General features: G+C 42.4%; 2 protein-coding genes across 3 annotated transcripts; one reads left to right on the plus strand and one right to left on the minus strand.

Annotated features, from left to right (window-relative positions):
- Positions 1-1,482: 1,482 nt before the first annotated feature.
- On the minus strand, positions 1,483-10,390 carry rasip1 (Ras interacting protein 1). 2 transcript variants are annotated; one of them, XM_035162604.1, is made up of 16 exons: positions 10,075-10,390; positions 9,260-9,381; positions 8,492-8,943; positions 8,058-8,318; positions 7,732-7,973; positions 7,477-7,641; positions 6,730-6,934; positions 6,266-6,564; positions 6,015-6,176; positions 4,886-4,926; positions 4,427-4,581; positions 4,182-4,294; positions 3,387-3,681; positions 2,331-2,494; positions 2,103-2,244; positions 1,483-2,007 (listed from the first exon to the last, which is right to left on the minus strand). In XM_035162604.1, the coding sequence occupies exons 2-16, from the start codon at positions 9,379-9,381 to the stop codon at positions 1,829-1,831; spliced, it is 2,997 nt and encodes a 998-aa protein (XP_035018495.1). In that variant the 5' UTR covers positions 10,075-10,390; the 3' UTR covers positions 1,483-1,828. The 2 variants fall into 2 exon arrangements, with proteins under 2 accessions (XP_035018495.1, XP_047196975.1); XM_047341019.1 differs by lacking the exon at positions 10,075-10,390 and having other exon boundaries at positions 9,260-9,390.
- A 1,351-nt stretch (positions 10,391-11,741) lies between these two features.
- Positions 11,742-14,214, plus strand: LOC118113258 (cytochrome c oxidase subunit 6B1). The gene is made up of 4 exons (XM_035162782.2): positions 11,742-11,867; positions 12,292-12,432; positions 12,875-12,975; positions 13,667-14,214. Exons 2-4 carry the CDS (start codon positions 12,327-12,329, stop codon positions 13,718-13,720), a joined length of 261 nt encoding a protein of 86 aa, XP_035018673.1. The 5' UTR covers positions 11,742-11,867; positions 12,292-12,326; the 3' UTR covers positions 13,721-14,214.
- The last annotated feature ends 3,270 nt before the right edge of the window (positions 14,215-17,484 follow it).

Here is a 17,484-nt window from a genome sequence, read left to right on the forward strand (position 1 = left end):
GCCTCCTCCCTCCGTCCACCAGTGATAATTGTGTCGGGCTAATTACAGAGAGCCGCTACAACAGGTGTGGGACTCTGCACCTGGGTACAGAAGTCTATTTGGTGTGTGTGTGTGTGTGTGTGTGTGTGTGTGTGTGTGTGTGTGTGTGTGTGAGACAGAGAAAAGTGTTTGGTGTGTGTGTGCGTGTGTGTATGACTACGCAATGCTGGGTGAAAGTGTGTGTGACATTCGGTCTGTGTCAGTGATTGAGATCACAGAAAACCATGTGTGTGTCATATGATTACTAAATCTTACATGTTACTTAATAGCTCTCAGACATTGGTCACCGTATTGTATCACACACTACTGTAATGTCACACAATCGGCACGGACCTATACCAGTCTGAGCCCCATCTGTGTTTAATTATAAAGCTACAGGCTACATCTGTATCACATTACGGGAAAGTTGAAATTAGCACACAAACACAGTCTCACTCTCACTCATGCACCGCATTGAATTTCAAATGAGAGTGATTACAATCACTTAATTGATAAATGTGACCACAGGGAGCCTCTTCTCGTGATTCACAATCTATAACTGCTCTTTCTCAATGCTGTGCTTTTTTGAATGTCAGCACAGTGAGAAGTTGGGAAGACAGGACTTGAGGCAACAGTGATGATGTAAGCCGGGGTCTCTCACGGGATTGATGTGTGTGCGTGTGCGTGTGTGTATTTGTTTTTTTGAGCTTTTTACCGTAAAGGAATTCATCTGAGAAGCTGACCGGAAGAAAGGAAGCCATTTGGCCGTTCGCCAAAGGGGGAGCATCATAACTTGCGTTTGCTGAGACACCACAGAGATTCACTCTCAAAACAAAGAAAGCGGTGATGCAGACGTCTGGCTGACTAGACAGTGAAATTGACTGGATATTACAAAATTGTGACAGTTCTAGTTGAGCTGTTACTCACTCCAAATAATGATATCACCTGTCTGCCTTCTGTTTATGACAACCACTTACTAGTTTATGCTAAATGAGTTGGACTTTTTTTAAAGAGCCGGGGCATTATACCACATAAGTGAAATGGGATACCCACAGCAACAGACCGCTTGAGTGTGTCACAATAACCAAAGGGAAATTAAAATCCCCCCCAGCTCTTAAGTCACCAGCTTTGACCTTTACGAGAGATTACCAAGGTAAAGGTGACCTTTGTGTGTGGTCGTCATGGTCTCATTTACTTGCTTGAGTCATGACCCTGGGTAAAATGCTACCAGTCTTACAGGAAATGAGAATGTGTCTTCGGAACAGTTGATAGTGTAGTTGCATGATCGCCTCCTCATTCAAGCCGTTCTACCTGCAGACTCATCATTTCACGTCAAAGAGGAATGAGTCCTGCATCGCCACCTTGTGGAATGTTTCTTTGGTGTTGAAGCTTGAGATGAGTGCCAAACCCCAGGGGCCCTGCTGAGGGCAACGAACTTGTCAAAGATTATATGGAAACTGTAGGTCTTTTCGACTAGAATTCAGCTTTTTATTTAAAAACATGGACTTTGAAAACATACATGGAAGCCAAGACAAACAGTCACGTAAAGCATAACACTACGCAGCCCAACAGATACAGGGTGTAATCCCTGCTTTAAAATAAGTTCTATAAAGACATACCAAAGCCAATACATGTGTCATACCTCTAAATATTTGAGTGAATAAATGAACTGATATGGCAATGTCATGAAAAAAAACAGCCAGGGCACCAAAATGAGGAGAGCATATCCAGATTTGGATTTAATGTGGTCTGCAGTTTGCCTTTTCTGGTGATTTCCCTTTCTACTTCTATGAGACAAATAAGGGCTTCCTCAAAGCCGAGTCCTCTGATTGGCTGGGAGCTCATCCTGGTCGAGTCCCCACAAGAAGGTGCGGAGACGTGTCACTTCCTTTTGGAGCTCAGGGCTTGGGATTGGCTGGGACAGGTCGAGGCGTGGAGTCTCGTTTGGCAGGATGAGAGGAGGATGGTCCAGGAAGCTCTCAAAGATGTCTAAAAGATGAGGAAAGGTTTACAAACGACTGACTTGGCAGAAAATCTCGATGATTTTATTATTCATGTCATATTATTATTACTGTTTGTCCTACCTCCACTCAGCTCTGTGCCTGGCGGAGGGGCCCAGGACGCTGGAGGGGCTCTTGTAGGCCCCAGCCTGTAATGAGTGAGCAGGTGGTGCAGCTGGGCGGGGCTTAACAAGACATAGTCCTCCATTAGACTGGTCCAGGACGACTGGAAGATGAGAGGTTAATGGAACACATGTTAGTTGATTTTCTATCAGAGGGCTGTGGAGGCTCATTGAACACTAAGTGTATTACCTGGATCAGTCGAGTCTTGGGAATACACAGGAAGTTGACGGTGATTGACAGTTTCTTCATAAACTCCGAGGCAATGTCTCCTAATCCCGCCCCCTGTAGCCAATCCAGAACTAGGTCCAAGTTTGTCCTGATCTGGACCGCTCTGGACCAGGAGAACAGGCCATCTGGAAAAACAAAATTCAAAAGTGGAGGGAACAGCGAAGAAAATTTGTGAAAATCATGAATTGAAAGAAAAACTTTGTTTAAAAAATATTTGCGTTAGATTGTTGTGTTATCTAAGCAAACAGTTTAAATCATCTTATCACATCGAGTCTGTATGAAGAGAAGAAATAACTCGTAAGGAAAACGTTAACTCATTAAAAATAAAAAAAAGACCCCTGTATATATCAAAGCATTCAGGGATTTTGCAACCACAACTTTATTTGGTCTGATGTGACCTTAGCAAACTGAAAACAGACATTGCTGTTTGACTGAAATACAGATTGTACAGATGATATTAGATCAATATTTTGACAGAAATACAGATTACAAATCACTGTTACTGTTAGCATTTGGTTAGCAATTTGCTTTTAATCATCGTTACCAGCGAGGTTATGTCTGTTTGCTTATTGGTTGGTTTGTGTGCAAGGCAACACACAAACAACTTTAACGATTTCCACAGAACTTGGTAAAGTATGCAGTATGAGTCAGTGAAGAAGCCACAAAATTTTGATGAAGATCCGTTCCACCATCAGGTCCAGGAATTTGTTTTCTTTGGACAAAATTGGGCATTTTCACAGTTTTCGCTGGAAGTAATTCATGAATCTCTATAAAAAAATGGATATCTATAAGTGTGTGTGATAGTTGGTTGTTGGACCTTGGCGGAGTTATGCGCCCTACTGAGTGCCATATGGTTCCGTATTGTTTGCCCTCAATTCTTAATTTTTAACTTGTAAAACACCTTGCAAAGGTGCTGTATAAATAAAGTTTTTGCTGTTGTCATGGTATTATTTACTTTTATCTCTTATTTAGATGTGACATGGTGACATAGCTTGGCTTTAAGATGTGTCTTGTCACCTCTCTCCAGCAGCGTGTTGAGCAGGGAGGTGTTGGTGAAGAAGAAGAGGTAGCCAAAGGTTTGGGAGGTCAGAGGAGGGGACAGACACGCTTCCCTCGACAGCATGAGGGAACAGCGATACACCTCCACCAGCCCGGCAACCTTGAGTGGTAAGGCAGACACGTCATCCACCTCTCCTTCCTCGTTTGTTTTGTCTTCTCCCTCTGCTCCCACAGCTCCATCCTTCTCTTTCTCCTTGTACTCACGAGAGAATGGGTTGGTGTCCAGGAGAGCTGGAAGCAATGAGTACAGGGTCTTTGTGGACAGAAAGGACAGAAACTTGAGTTAATAAAGTAATAATATGGTAAATATTACGTTGTATGAATGATGGATCGGGAAAGAGACAGACGGAGTTAGGATAGAGAGTTGTTTTTTAAGTTTGAACCACGCTAGCAGTTGGCAGTGCCAATCGATTCACATTTTTGGTCAAGATGGAAATATTTGACCTCAGCTGTACTTTGTGTACTGGTATTTTGCAAATGCTCGTATGTTAAGATGGTGAACATTATACCGGCAGTATGCTGTAAATCAGCGTGTTAGCATTATCAGTTTGAACACATCAGCCTCTATCATGACTATAGGCATGATCCAAATCTACACCAATCTATACCAGGTGGTTTGACGGCAAAGGAAAAAACGTAGCAAATTACAAATATGTAGCTGTCTCGCGATGAAAGCTAATGGTTGTAGTATCTAGGGATAATGTGATACACTGGACAGAATTAGTTTGTATTTGGGCTTTTGTCTGGTTGTACCTTGGTGAGGTGATACACACACTGCTGGAAAGTGTGCATAATGACATCATCCAGCTGTGCCAGGGCTTCTGAGCAGGTGTCCATGTCAGCTGTCAAAACTGGGTCCCCAGGGGCTTTAAGGAAACCATCATAAAGATAATCACAACAATTTAAGACTTTGCGTCAGATTTGATTTATGTCTGACATCACCAAAGTGGTTTATTTGACAAAAGTCTATTTCTGTTGTTTTTTGCAATCACTCTCACCTTCAAACTCCCACTCTTTCTCCATGGTTTCAACTCTGACCTGGAAGAAGTTAAGGAGCTCCGTGGCGTTTGACATCCAGAACATCAGGGGTCGAAGGTCAGACGAGAGTTTCTGAACATTGGGTGTGCTGATCTCACCCTCTTGCTCTGTGGAACTGGACATAACATTTATGTCGTGTCAAAGTTTTGTTAGCTCTGAAATGATTGTGAGCATTCTCCTGTCTGTGTTTTGTTATGGTTTTAAAAGAGAAAAGTGCCATACTGCGAGTAAAAATAGACTCAAGTTATTATTACTCAACAGTGTTTGAGCCATTTTTCAACATTACTTTGTTGCAATGCTTTCAGCATACCACAAAAATTCACCAAAGACATAACAGCACAAGGACAAATGCATCATGAATCACTCCGTGGGAGATCTCTAAACAGAGGAAACATGACGTAGAACAAAAATGCTCTTACTTTTGCGTGGGATGCTTATCCCCGAATTCCTTAATGTTATCCTGTAAAGAGAGTTGGAGACAGAAGAGAGGAGAGACGTTTGGGCTTAGTGTGGGGGTGGAGCAGGGGGAGCAGTGTCTCGCCCTGCAGCCAGGACAATTACAGCACATTTTCCAGCAGGAGGGAAGTGACATCAGTTCATCCTCGCTCATGTCCACAACCTTGCAGGCCACAATGAAGGGCATATGTCTGTCTGCTGGTTTTTCTGTCTGACTGAATGTGGCAATCTCAATCTGCCTACCTGATGTTTCCTGCCAAGCTTGTTTAAATGTGGTTAGGGCCACGCAATACTATCCAGAAAAGGTTCACGGTTCACTTGTTCTTGTCTAGTCTTGAACTTTTTTGTTGTTTTTATCAATTTACAAACATGTCATTTTCTATATACTGACTCTTGGTCATTTTAACGACACGACTCTTTGGATGTTTAAAGTCTGTCTGATCGTCCCAGACTGAATTATTTACAAAAAACTATTGGATGAACTGTGTGACACTTGGTACAGATATTCAATCCTACTGACTGTGGTCATCCCCTGAATTTTCCTCTAGCGCCAGCAGCAGGTTGACATTTTTGGCTTATAGTTAAATATTTCCACAACCATTGAACTGCTGTGAAATTAAGTACAGACATTGTTTTCCCCTCACATTCAACTGGCATGGCTTTGCTAGGTGGAAAATGGAGCATCTTGACAACTTCAAATATACCTCTGTGATCATTTGACTAACACCTATACTATAACACCATCATCAGGTCAAAGTTTGAAAAACTTTGGTTTATGACCAAATACTTGTGGTCGTTGGTGTTAATTGTGTTAATCATGATAGCATGCTTACATTAACAATGTGAGGATTATAGCATGCTTGTGTTAGCATTTACCTCATTTAGCTGTGTCTAAGTAGTAAATGAAAAGAGCCTCAGAGAGCTGTAGGGCTGTCGACTCTTATTATAATAAAATATTTTTTATGCCTTTATTACAGAGCTAACCATAGAGAGATGACAGGAAATGAGAGAGAGCGAGCGGACATGACATAAAACAAAGGTCTATGACCGGACTCATTACACTTCATGGTTGGATGGTTTCATTGAACTTACCCAGACAATTTCTTTAATTAGATTGGCTGACTTGAGTAATATCTGTGGCGTGAGAGCAGGATCCAGGTGTTTAGAGGCGTGATCTATCATGATTGACAGGAGGAAAGCAGGAGCCAGTGGCCCACCACCAGAGTCTGGAGACGAGTTTTTAGAGATTATCTCCTGGAAGAGAATGGGAGGGATAAACATGGAGTATGTCATCAAGTCATTAAATTCTGAGTTTATATTAGTTAATTTTCTGCTCGTCTCACCTGTAACAAGGTGTCTATATGACGGGGATGAAATTTCAACACTGCCTCAGTTGATCCCAGGTACTGCCGCAGCGCTTCCTGTCTGTCCACCAGCCCTGAGGGGCAGCAGGTGGTGGAGGTGTCCGCCTGCCACGGCAGGGTCAGTGCCAGCGGCGGAGCTGGGGTGACACGGGGATCACGGTACAGGAAGAGGAAGTGGTTCCCAAGACCAATCACATCCCCAGGCTTTAGGACGGCCTCCCTATAAAGGGCCACTCCGTTGTGTGTAACTGCACCTCCCCTGAAGGGCCGCATCAAAGCTGGAATAAAATGGGAAAAATTCAGGATCGACTACATCAATCACTGCTAGAAATGATCTTCACTTTAAGTTTCACACATCATGTGGAAGAATAGTATAACTGCTTGGTTTGGAATTTTGTCAGACACAAAGTCCGAGGAGACCTCTGAGCTGACATTGTTAGTACCTTGTCCGGTGGGCGTCTCAGGAACAGCTGAGTCTCTCCTCACTAGTAAATGTCTAGCCAAAAGGTCAGGAGCAGAGAGGAATGTGTCCACCTTCAGAGGCCTCTTCCCTTTCCTCTCCCTCTCTCTATCCTTCTCTCTCTCTCTCATTGTGGGCTTTCTTCCAAACACATGCGTATGTCCCGCCATGATGTACAAAACAAAATCCTTAACAAAACACACACAGTGGAGAGTAGCAGAAAGTCAGGGAGGTCTGTTATCTTTGCAGTGGTACGACTTATATCAATCTTCCATCAGATGTTAATGATGTTGATAAGGAATGAAGTGTGTCACAGGTTGCTACAATGGAAACCTGTGTGAGGTCATTGTGTGAGATGGAGTGATGCACACAGGGGCTATTTGTGCCTTCGATGGAGAGGTTGTTGGGGCATTGTGTTGATCTGAGGCTGTTTTGTGCTGGCTGCTGAATGGGAGAGGCTCGTAGAGAGATGGAAACCCTGATGGTATGCTGCGATTACAGACATGCAGGTATGATGTCATGTTCACTTCGTGTGCACGCGTGTATCTCCTCACAAATCCTCCACAACATGCCTCTCTGTTTGCATCTGTGCCACTTAGAGGGTGCACCTTGCAATATGTGCACATCAGTGTGTTTCCCCCTGTGTTCATGTGTTTACATAGTGTACGTGTGCGTGGGGGTTGTTTGTTGAGTATTTGTGTGTGTGATATCATCTGTCGGCATGTCTTACCTTGCACTGATCATAACCCTGCAGCAACAGGAAGTAGGGCTGGTCTGTGGGTGGAAGGATCAAACTCTGTGACATCACTTCCAGGTCGGAACTGGAGTAATCTTTCTCATCCTCCACTGTCTGGTTCGTCCATCCAACCTTTGCTTGAACTTTTGACGCCCTATTCTGAAATAGCAGGTTAAGAGGTGATGATTAGAAGGGGGGGGTGGAATACTCTATTAATTCAGAGCTTCCTTACCACATCATCGTCTTTACCTCTCCCGGCTGTGGGTTGATCATGCTAACAATGTTCTTCCTGTCCTGCACTGCACCATTGTTATTAGGCTGGTTGCCAGAGCCACGTGGCTCATTGCTGACATGGTTGCCCTGGCGTCGCCGCAGACTCAGGTTCATGTCGCTGATGCTTCTCCTGAGCTCCGAGTTCCTTCCGCGGTGACCACGCTCACTCTCCTCCGGCCCGCCTCCTGATGACATCCTGGTCCGCCGCCAGCGCACACCTGTTGTCCAGGCACACAAGCAGCGCTTTGGTCAGTTTGACCCCATGAAGAGTCACATACCTGTGTGTTGAGTCTTGCACATACCTTGGTAGTTCTCTCCCTCCCTCTCCCGTTCCCTCTCTCTCTCCTTCTCTTCCCTCTCATAGTCTTCCCTCCTCTGGATTTCAAAGCGCCGCTCAAATCCGTCCTTGGGTCGCCACATGTCCACTAACAACAAGGGACATTCCCATGGGGCAACATTTCTCCGGCACTCTGTCTCCCATTTGATAGCTCCATCTGGCTGCTGGATGGGCTTTCCAATGACATCACTCAATAGGAAGTCCTCGGGGATGTGTTTCTGGAGAACTAGAAGGTAATGCAGGAAGTGAGGAAGAGGGGAAGGGTAATTATTTTTCTGTAACACTCCTGTTTATGATTAGAATAAGTCATTTTCAATTGGCTCTAAGATTCTTCATCAAACAGGTCTAAAGAATGGATTACAGCAGAGGTCCAAATGAGAAGAAACATCCTTGTCATACCTGCATCATCTGTTTCCTCCCTCTCTCTCTCAGTGTAGCGAGTGATGACCTGGGCTATGAGTTGCCTGGCTGTAGAGTGGATGTTGGCCAGCAGGGAGCGATAGTTGGCTCCACTGGACAGGGCATCCCCATAAATCTTGATCAGACCAGGGGCAGAGGAGGAAGCAGGGGGCAAGTAGTGGTGGGAGGACGGGGCAGCCGAATGTGCCCAGACCTCTCTCTCCCTCTCCCCCACTGCTCGGTCCCGGTCGCTGTTGGAGCGCCCCCGCAGAAAGAGATGGGAAAGGCGTTTTGTGCGAGACTGGGTCCCAGCAGGCCGCGGCCTGAGGAAGGCCGGGGAGGGAGACGGGGATGGGGTAGGGGAAGCCAGCGAGAGGGTGGAGTTAGAAAGGGAAGAGGAAGGGGCAGAGGTGGCCTCGTGGAGGGAGGCTGCGTCAGAGCTGGTGGTCGACCTGGTAACAACAGAGGAGGGGGAAGACAGATGCAGGGGAGAGGAAGGAGAAAGGAAGGGACCAGTCAGCTGTGAATTATGACTGACAAACAACAAGGACTAAAATAAAACAGGGAAAGGTTACAAGGTTGAAAGGATACTAATGACAGTGGAAGTAAGATAAGATGGCATCAGAGCATAAACTGTTCATTCAACAATACGTATCAGGCACCGAATTCTAACTAAACAATAGCTGGCATGAGAGTCGCTTAACCTGACACCGAGTATGTGAGATGTAGAAGAAAACAGGAACACAAATGTGAGAACTTCAGACTGACTTGACAGAGATAGCGCTGGGCCAGCGACCACCTAGCTTGGCGAAGTGTTTCCTGGGCGAGTTGATCCACAGACCCACTGGGAAATGGAGCTTTCTGAAGCGAGGACTGCCAGGCCCCTCCATCTGACACATAGAGATGAAGGAGCAATTTGGTTTTTCAATTCAATCACCTGCGGTATGTCAACATATACAGTGAATGTCGTGTTCCTCGAATCTGCCTCTCAGGAATGTGTTGCAGCAATGCCAGCATCGAAACAATAAAACAATAGAATGAAGTCACCATCAATAATATCAACAGGATGCCTACAGCAGCTTGTCCACACGAAAACAAACAGTAAACAAATCAGCCCGACCTCCCGCCCAATCAGCCGCTGAAAAAAGTGTGTATTCCCCCCGTTCTCAAACAGGAAGCATGTTTAGTGGGACTTGAGTCCAGCTGTCGCAGTGACAGGGAAAAACCCACTGCACAGGTCAGTGCCGTTCCCTTTCTCACAGTTCCTTCTACATTTATTACAACCAATACCTGAGGATCACACTTTGTTTTTGCCTTTAAAAAGTGGAATCTAAAGGGAATCGTTGTATTCCTTTCGTAAAATATCACCTTTTCTAACTTAATCTCTGACAAGACTGAAAAGCCATTCATATCTTGACGTACTAGTCCACACCTAAAATCTCAACACGGGAAAGTGTATGGTTCTTATTGTGCATCCTGTCCTCAATGTTGTTCCGAAACATAATTTGATAAACCATGAAATTAAAATGATACAAATAGGAAATTCAAGTGCTTATAGGTATGAGGCTATAAATTTCACTTACCCACAGATACTTCTGATCCCTCTATGGCGTGTTATGATTAGTCTTCGTTACCTGAATGCTAATACGCAGCTCACAGTAATCCAGTACCCTGATGTGTTTCCTTCTCCTCTCGATGAAAGTCCATTTTTCAAAGGCCGAAACCCGTCTCACCCATCTACACACACATGCCTGTTTCTAATTGTCCATTTCTCTTGAGTAAATTCCCTTTTTCTTTTCTTTCCAACGGGACAAGTTGTGCTGCTCTCGCTCTCCCTGGCTCTCAGGCTCCCTGGGTCTATAGATAGAGAAACAGGCCCATTGTTCTAAGTGACAGAATTTCCTTCCTTTGCAGTGGACAACACCTATATCCTGGCTGAGCGAGAGAGAGAGAGAGCGAGAGAGAGAAAGAGAGGGAGACATTGGTGGAAAGCAAGTGAAGGGTAAATTTACACACATATTTGACCATGTTGGGAATATTATATACAGTACTGAACACCACAAAGCAATCTGTATATCTGTTTGTGGCCTGGGTGGATAAACAGAAATGTGGCATCACATTTTCATCATAATAAAGTTTAATTACATCAATCGAGAACATTTAAATCCAGTGCTGTGTTGTGTTTTACAATCACAGTGCATCAGACATCACACATTAAACTGCCCAGCGAGAAGTTTTGCTGGAAAGAGGATGAAGGAAGTGCACACAGCGAGACAGGAAACTCGAGGACGCACCTGCGATCTTTGACCTGGACTTCAACAGGAAAATGGTGATGGAAAGAGAAAGGGGACTGTCACCGTGTCCCAGTTAGGTGAGTCGATTCTCACATTGCTAGACTGAGTGTGTCATAACACACCAATAGGTTTGTCTCATTTTAAAGGCTCCTCCACTATTTCAAATTTTCGGTGGGCTGTTCCCTGAAAGAGAAATAAACAGTCCATTCAAATGTTAAAAATAACATTAGCCCTACATTATCGTTAGTGCTCATTGTCAGAACCATATAAGTGCATTAAATTAGGTGTATCAATTATATTTTTTGAGTGATTAATCCCACAGTAACAACAGACTGACTGATATATCCAGCAAACCTAATAGATGCTGTTATGTAATAATGTAACGTATCTTCAAAAGTCAAATACAGAATGCAGGTCTACTCTGTGGTGTTATAAAATGTTAACAATAAATATTTGATTAAGTGAAATTAAGATTAGTGCAATAAACATTAGTTAACATAATAACAATAGAAGTAATACCTCAGCCAAGGCTGAACAATCCTACACGTAATTGTCTATATGTGATAGTGGAAGTTTAAAAGAAAGAAATGAAGTCTCCTGAAGCAGAAACATCCTCTGACATTGATGTATATTGGACTTTTGCTGTAAGCCTGATGCTATTAATAGAAATTATATTGAGATGATTATTGATATTGTGTCATAATAAAGATGATAGCTATTTGTTATTTTATTTGTTTGGTCAAGAGAAAACAAATTGTTACTGTCCACAATATGATGCTGAGGAGGGAAACCACTATTGAACCTCAGTAAAATATTATTAAGGAGAAAATACTAAAGGATAAGATATTTTAATAACCTACCAATTGCTCATCATCATAATTAGAATATTTTTTATTTTTATGCAGTAATGAAAATATTTCTAAGAGTCATCATCTATCATTTGTGTTATCAATAAGAAAACAGAGGTTAAACGACGGACCGTCCGTGTTTCCGGTCAACGAAACGTCACGCAGAAGATATCCCAGCAGCCTCTGCGCGAAGAAGGACAAGCCCGAAGAGGACACGGCTACCAGCGTCCCAAGGTTAGCTGCCTGCTGCTCCCACACCTCTGCTCGTATTGTGCTGGCGACCATTAACTCTGCTTTCATGTAAACTCGCCTGTGTTGTAATCCAAGAAAATGTTAGAATATCCCGGCGGTTTTTAGCGTGGTAGCCAAAAAGAGACTCAAGCTGTGTTAGCATGTTAGCTTGGAGCTAATAGCTAACCTGTAATCAAAGCTAACAACATGGCTGTATTGCTGTTTAGAAGTGTGATAACGTCAGCACAGATTTATACGTACACACGATGTCAAGTTAATAATGAGTTGCGTTAAAAAACAGTGATGCATTCGATGCTTACAACGCTGAATGTAGCTTAGCTAGCTAACGTGGAGCCTTGTGTTACACTTGACGTTTACAGTCTACTAAGCAGCTCCTCGTTGATTGACCCTGTTCATTTCTTCACAGTCTCGTATAGACGTGTGTGTGAGGCTGATTTAAAAATGTCTGAGACCATCGAAGAGAAGCTGAAGAACTACAGGACCGCTCCCTTTGACGCAAGATTCCCCAACACCAACCAGACCCGCAACTGCTTCCAGAACTACCTGGGTGAGGACCACACACTTTTAATACAACATCAGATATAATGTGATGAAAACTGGGCTTTGTTTGACCTGCTCTGCTCTGACCTACATAAATATAAACCTTTGCAACATCTTTAATGTTCATAATAAAGTCATTTGGTGTCATTCTGGTGTTATTTGATGTTGAAATCATTGTTAACATTTTGAAACATGATCTCCACATTACATCCCAGTTGTCCTCACAAGGTCAGATCATTTAAGACAACTTCCAAATAGAGGTTTGATCTCATCCAAATAGATCTTGCCAATCAAGTTCACAAATCTGAGTTGCACTTTTTCTGGCAGGACTTAGTGTTCCTATGCTGCTGTCCTTAGATATCAGCACCATTTGTTGTAATAAAGCCATTGTTTTATTAGTGTGAACATCATGGGATTCATACTGTTGCATGCTTTTTGTTTTCCTCCAGACTACCACAGGTGCAACAAGGCCCTGGATGCCAAAGGCCAGGATCTGACTCCCTGTCAGTGGTACATGAGGGTTTACAAGAGCATCTGTCCCATGAGCTGGGTAAGATTACCTCAGATAGTTCTGTCTTAAAAAGCCAATCTAGTGTAAAAAAAAAAAAACTTCTGAAACTGCTTTTAGAAAAATTAGGTCTCCCTGTAACTATTACAGCGTTGTTAAAATGTTTTGATGTGTTAAATATGTCAGCATTGCATTGGGTGGAACAGGTGACCTTACAGGGAATATAACACTTTCCTCTGCACACACTGAATGCTGGCACTGGATAGCCAATCCCATCTTATGTAGCCCACATTGTCCTTTTCACTGTTTGGCTTCTTGCTGTTCAGTGCACTGTTTATAATTGTATTGTATATCTAGTTTTTGTGTTACTCATTGCTCTCCCAAGGTCGGGTCTTGGTCATTTGAGATGTACATTAACTTGCCTGTGACAAAGGACCCTGAGATAAATACACTTCACATGTTTTTTCACTTGGTGTTCCTGATCACATCTTCACTGAGACCAAATAGTGTCACCGCTGCACTGAAAACTTCTCGCTGTTCCATCACATGCAACAGCTGTGACACAATTTTGTCTCACATACTGTTCCTGGGGGCAAGAATAACCTTCCATGCTCAGATCTCCATTATTGAAAGGCTGTAATGACCTGAAACCACTGTGAATATAATTCAACGCTTCTGCTGTAGCTGGAGATTTCCTGTCATGGGGCTGATATTTTCCTCTCGTCTCCTTCAGGTTGCTAGATGGGACGACCAGATAGAAAATGGATCTTTCCCTGGGAAGATCTGAACTCTCCAAACTGTTGATGGATCAGGACAGTCACCTGCAGGACATTCTGTTACCTACACTTTTACCTCTGGAGTGTAATGATATATTCAACCGGTTATCAACGTCATTGATGTAACTTAAACTATAAACACGCACAAGTTTTTACCCTGCAAGTCCAAGGTCTGACGTTTGTTTTCAATCCCTACTCCAGCGTCGATAACATCAATAAATATTACACTGATTTAATTAAAAAGATGATGTTCATCAAATTTGAATGTTTCGTTGTACTGAATTTAATTATTGATCTTTTCTGTAAACCAAAAATTGTCCTTAAATTTGTGACTTATGTCAAGAAATAGGCCGGGGTGTCCACCAGTGACGTTAATATTGTTATGTACTGTTTAGGGCCAGGTAAAGTGGAAATGTCTCAGGGCAATATCACACCATGAATTAAGTTCATCTGTCAACTCACCCTGGGACTGTCCAATAAACTCTTGATAACACTATAACATGAATCAGTGAGCTGTACGGTCTCATCCTTTGCCATTACTAATGATTAAGGAATAATGACAAAAATCCAATAGACTTCTCTGTGGCAGCTTCACCGGTTGGAAATATTTCTGTGAATGAGCAAGTATGTCAGTTGGGTGTCTGCAGGTTGAAAGAGGGGCCTGAAATATCTGACTTTTTACTACTTTTATAACATTAATTTCCCATAGTTTACAGATGTGTGTGTGTGTGTGTATATAGCTCCTGAATTTGTTATATAATTAAATATTGCAGTTATGTCCTAAGTTGAACTGTAGCCCTCCTGGATCACTCATCTGAGCCTTCAGCTGTCTTTACTTTTCACTCTCATACTTCCTGCATCATAGCACTCTAGATAATATTTTAAACCACAGATGACAGTAAACAGTAGCCTAGAAGTAACACCCGACACCAAAGTCACCTAAGGTAACTTCACATGCCTGTTTTGTCGTTCCCACTTCTAACCACCATGTGGAGCCATTGGATAGGGACCGGCCTGTCCCTGCAGGAGTTTTAAACATTGATTGATTGTTGTAAAACTCAAAAGACAAAAGGTTGTGGTTTGTTAAAGTTGATATAACCCTGTGAAAATATGAAATATTTAGATCAACGCCCTGAGTCTGTGAACAAAGAAATTCAAAAGACACGCGGGCGCATGTTTATAATGATTTAATGAATTGTATTGCGTAACAGTTTGATAGTGAAGCTGAAATCTTTGATTAACATCCCCTCGGCTATGCCACAATATGTCCTGACATGCCTGTGTGGGTATGAGTCCTTCCTCTGTGTCGGGTCTGGGAACCAAACAGACTTCTCCTCCTCAGTTTTTTTCTTTCCACTGAAACCAAAGCACTTTCAAAGTTGCGGTTTTAGAATCTTGAACATACCATAAATGGGTGAGCTGTCACCAAAAACTATTTAAATGAAGTTTTCGCCTCCCAGGGAACTGTGGATGGCATTGAGTGGTACCAGGTCAGGGTCGGTGTGTGCCAGCATGAGTCAGTGGCAAAGTAGAAACACAGGGTGGCAGTGTTGCACAAATTAGCATGTAAACTCAGTGAACCTGCCTCAACACGTACTTATTATTGTAAATGCATGTTTATCATGTTCTAACCCACACGAGGTGCAAGACCTACCAAACACACTCAAAATATCTCACTGAGCTAAAACGAAATGTAGCATTATATTTATCATGTTTCTATTTGATGCAATGTTGCAGTTTGAATATTTTTTGTTCAATGTAATGTAAGATACGACCATTGCAATAATGTCACTGCAGCAAGACGACAAGACATTTCAGTGGGAAAGTCTTTGAGGATCTTTGTGTTCTGCACGATGTGGTGACAGTGAGCAAACAAAGAAAGAAACTGGCTCCACATGTTGACTGTATCTCTTAAAATGTTAGAGTGCCTCCAGCTACACTGTAAAACAGTGCAGTTTTGAAATGAGGGACAGTCAAAAGATACAGTTTTAATTCCAGCAAATCTTCTGCAAATGTTGGTTTTATTCTTATTTAATTAAAAAAAAAAATTGTTGATGAAACTGTTGAGGGTATTATTCATGCACTGGTTAATGTTGAGATAACACTTCCATAACACTTCTTTCAGACGAGCAGAACAAAATGCAAATGTAGGTGTTTGTTTTACTTCGCTACACATGAGTCGCAACTTATTTATATATATTTAAGAGACACAACAAGTTTCCCCTCATGTTTGTTCTGTACAAAGAAGAAAAGTATATAGAGAGTGTTTACTCTCAAACAAAGCATGCTGGTTTTTAGATTTTTATTATTTAATAACGTCTGGTAATCGTTGTCTGCAGTTCATTCGTGAAACTCATTTCAAAAGACCTCACGTTAAAACGACTCATAAGTTCTGCAGTGTCTTGACAATGAAAACTTGAAATTTGAAGTTGAAATTAACTAAATGCAGTCCATTGCTAACAATGCGTCAATTCCACTGAATCCCTGCGAGATGGTTCACAGTGTATAGGAGCCGGCTTGCTCTCTGCAGATGTCTTATTATTGAATTTGCTCAGTCAGGACAGGTCAGTGAAGGAGATGCTGCAGGATTGGTTTTCTTGGCAACAGCTCAGAGGACACAGATGGGACGAAGATGTGTAATTTAAAAAAAAAAAGGGAAAAAAAAAGAAGTGCACTGTTGCGTCACACTGAAGGTACGAAACATGATCATCTGCACATCCTCACTCTGGGTTGCTTCCTTTTTTCTGATGTGGTTATTTCAAGATTGAATCAAGTAATTCTGTTTTCAACCCTATTACACACCGAGAGGGAAGGAGTCTCACAGATGACACTGACATGTTTGATGTCACTAGACTGAAACTGCAATAACAGATTCATTTAACTTTTGCTGTTGATGACAAACATCAAAATCACTTACCTCTGCTTTCTGGCCTCAGTAAATGTGAAATTTATTTCAATTAAGAAAAATACAAACAGTGATTCAATGAAATATTGATCATTGTGGACTTGTAATGTGCTGGACCTGGCCTAAAGGTTTAAAGACATTAAAAAGCAGATAAGTATGTAAAGGGAAACCTTCACAATATGTTCATATATATCCTGTCATCATTGTGTGATATTCAAGGTCACAAGTCTGCAGAGTCATTCGTTCATTTTGAGCTGAAGGCTCCAACTACGTGATTCAAACTCTGAGCATCTATTGGAAACTTATGTTTACAGTTTCCTGTTTTCGCTGTGACTCCTTTCCTGTCACGTATGCGGATTTCGTCTGAACTCTGCTGCAATGTGTCACAAACCCCATAATGTGTCACAGGGGTGAGCTTACGGGCATCTACTGGGTGTATTTGAAAGAAATCCTGCTTTTCATGGGGTCAGATGTCTGTTTATACACTAAGCTGTTCTTTAAATGAAGGAGTCACAGTTGATCAGCAAAACAGGAATATAAATAATAAAATGAATCGTATTTAACGTAAATGCTAATCCTCATTAGTTTGGTCCAGAAATACCGGCAAGCAAATATTAGACGTACTTATGTCTGAACCCACAATGTGCACGATATTATCAGATTTAACTAGAAAACAGCTCACATGGCTGGGACACAGTGAGTTAGTAGGCAAGGTTAGGAAAGTGTTTTTTTATTTGTGAAGACCAAGACTCATAATTAATCCATCATTTAGTTCTGCACAATTAGTAGCTGTGTTTACATAATACTGTCCAGGGCCCTTCAGCACAGAGAGGCCATGTCCTCAGTGGCTATTCAATGGTTTTGGCAACT

Source organism: Hippoglossus stenolepis, chromosome 8, assembly GCF_022539355.2.
Source record: "Hippoglossus stenolepis isolate QCI-W04-F060 chromosome 8, HSTE1.2, whole genome shotgun sequence".
Lineage (NCBI taxonomy): Eukaryota > Metazoa > Chordata > Actinopteri > Pleuronectiformes > Pleuronectidae > Hippoglossus > Hippoglossus stenolepis.